The following is a 1248-nucleotide window of genomic DNA, read 5'->3' on the forward strand; positions in this document are numbered from 1 at the left end:
CTATATATATATATATATATATATATATATATATATATATATATATGGGATTGTCATAAACCGTAATCGAGCCATTCAAATTTTGCATTGCAAAACGATGTACAATTCAGCAAATTCTACGTATATTCAGTTATCTTTATATGCATCGAAACGGATGGACGAAAATTAAATATTTATCATGAAATTACTCGATATGAGATAAAGTTTATTGTGGGAAAATATATCTACGGGCGTATAGCTGTAAATCGATAATGTGTATCGATAAATATAATTGCATTTGATAGCCGGCAAATGAGAATTACTCTGTGATTGTTCAAAATCGTTCGTAATCTTTTATGTATTACGCAACGACAACTCTTAGCGTATAAAACAAAACCAATATAATTTGCACGACAGAATTATTAATGTGGTTAGCCGATTTTACGCGTTTACTCTATATAAATATTTGCGCTCATATTAAGGCGATCATTAATGTTTTATTATATCGTATATCATGACGGATGAGTTCATAATAATCTCTTATAATTTACATGAATATATACTGCATTAAAATCAGTCATGATTGTGAAATTTATTTATATTTACTTACGCGAATTGATTTCACGCAGCGTAGCGATCATCTCTAGTTTCGAACACGTGGTACACAGTATACGAGGCAACAATGTTGTTTAATACAATACATTCGAGAATCGAGATGCAACTCCCTTTATAGCATCGACGTGCTTTCTCTGTTGCAGCAATGCGCCTCGAGGCAGAACGACAGCAATCAGAATTTACACACGAACGAGGTGTACGGCACGCCCCTCGTCTGATGGAGCCGATCATTGGGTCCCTCGTCGAGCCGAGATTACGATGATACGATGATACGCATAAGCGTCCCGCCAAGGAATCGCGGCTGGACCACGACCGGTTGGATCGGCCTGGCCTTCTTGTTGGCCGGTCACGCCACCGCGCTTGGCCCGCTGGTCACTTGAGGATTCTTAAGTGACTGAAATCGGTCCGCGATTCGCGAACCAGTAAACTGAATAAAACGTATGAAGAACGTATGATCGATCGTGTATACTGCTATCCACGTGCTATGGTGCCCGAGAGCTTCTCGTCGGCGCTGCCGATCGCGAGTGACTATCGAGTTTATTGGCGATCGGTGACCCGCGAGAACATTCCAGTTCCGTTCTCATCGCGCATCTGATTTTCCGTTACGTGTATATATATATATGTGTATATATATATATATATATATATATATAT

General features: G+C 38.9%; 1 protein-coding gene across 1 annotated transcript in view; it reads left to right on the forward strand.

The window, feature by feature from the left end:
- LOC105625753 (semaphorin-2A) overlaps positions 1 to 812 on the forward strand; it is a 51719-nt gene extending 50907 nt beyond the window's left edge. The window contains exon 11 of the mRNA XM_012207073.1: positions 738 to 812. Within this exon, the coding sequence (XP_012062463.1) occupies positions 738 to 812 (75 nt within the window). The remainder of the gene's footprint in view (positions 1 to 737) is intronic.
- The last annotated feature ends 436 nt before the right edge of the window (positions 813 to 1248 follow it).

The sequence above is a fragment of the Atta cephalotes genome (genome assembly GCF_000143395.1).
Source record: "Atta cephalotes unplaced genomic scaffold scaffold00003, whole genome shotgun sequence".
Taxonomy (NCBI): domain Eukaryota; kingdom Metazoa; phylum Arthropoda; class Insecta; order Hymenoptera; family Formicidae; genus Atta; species Atta cephalotes.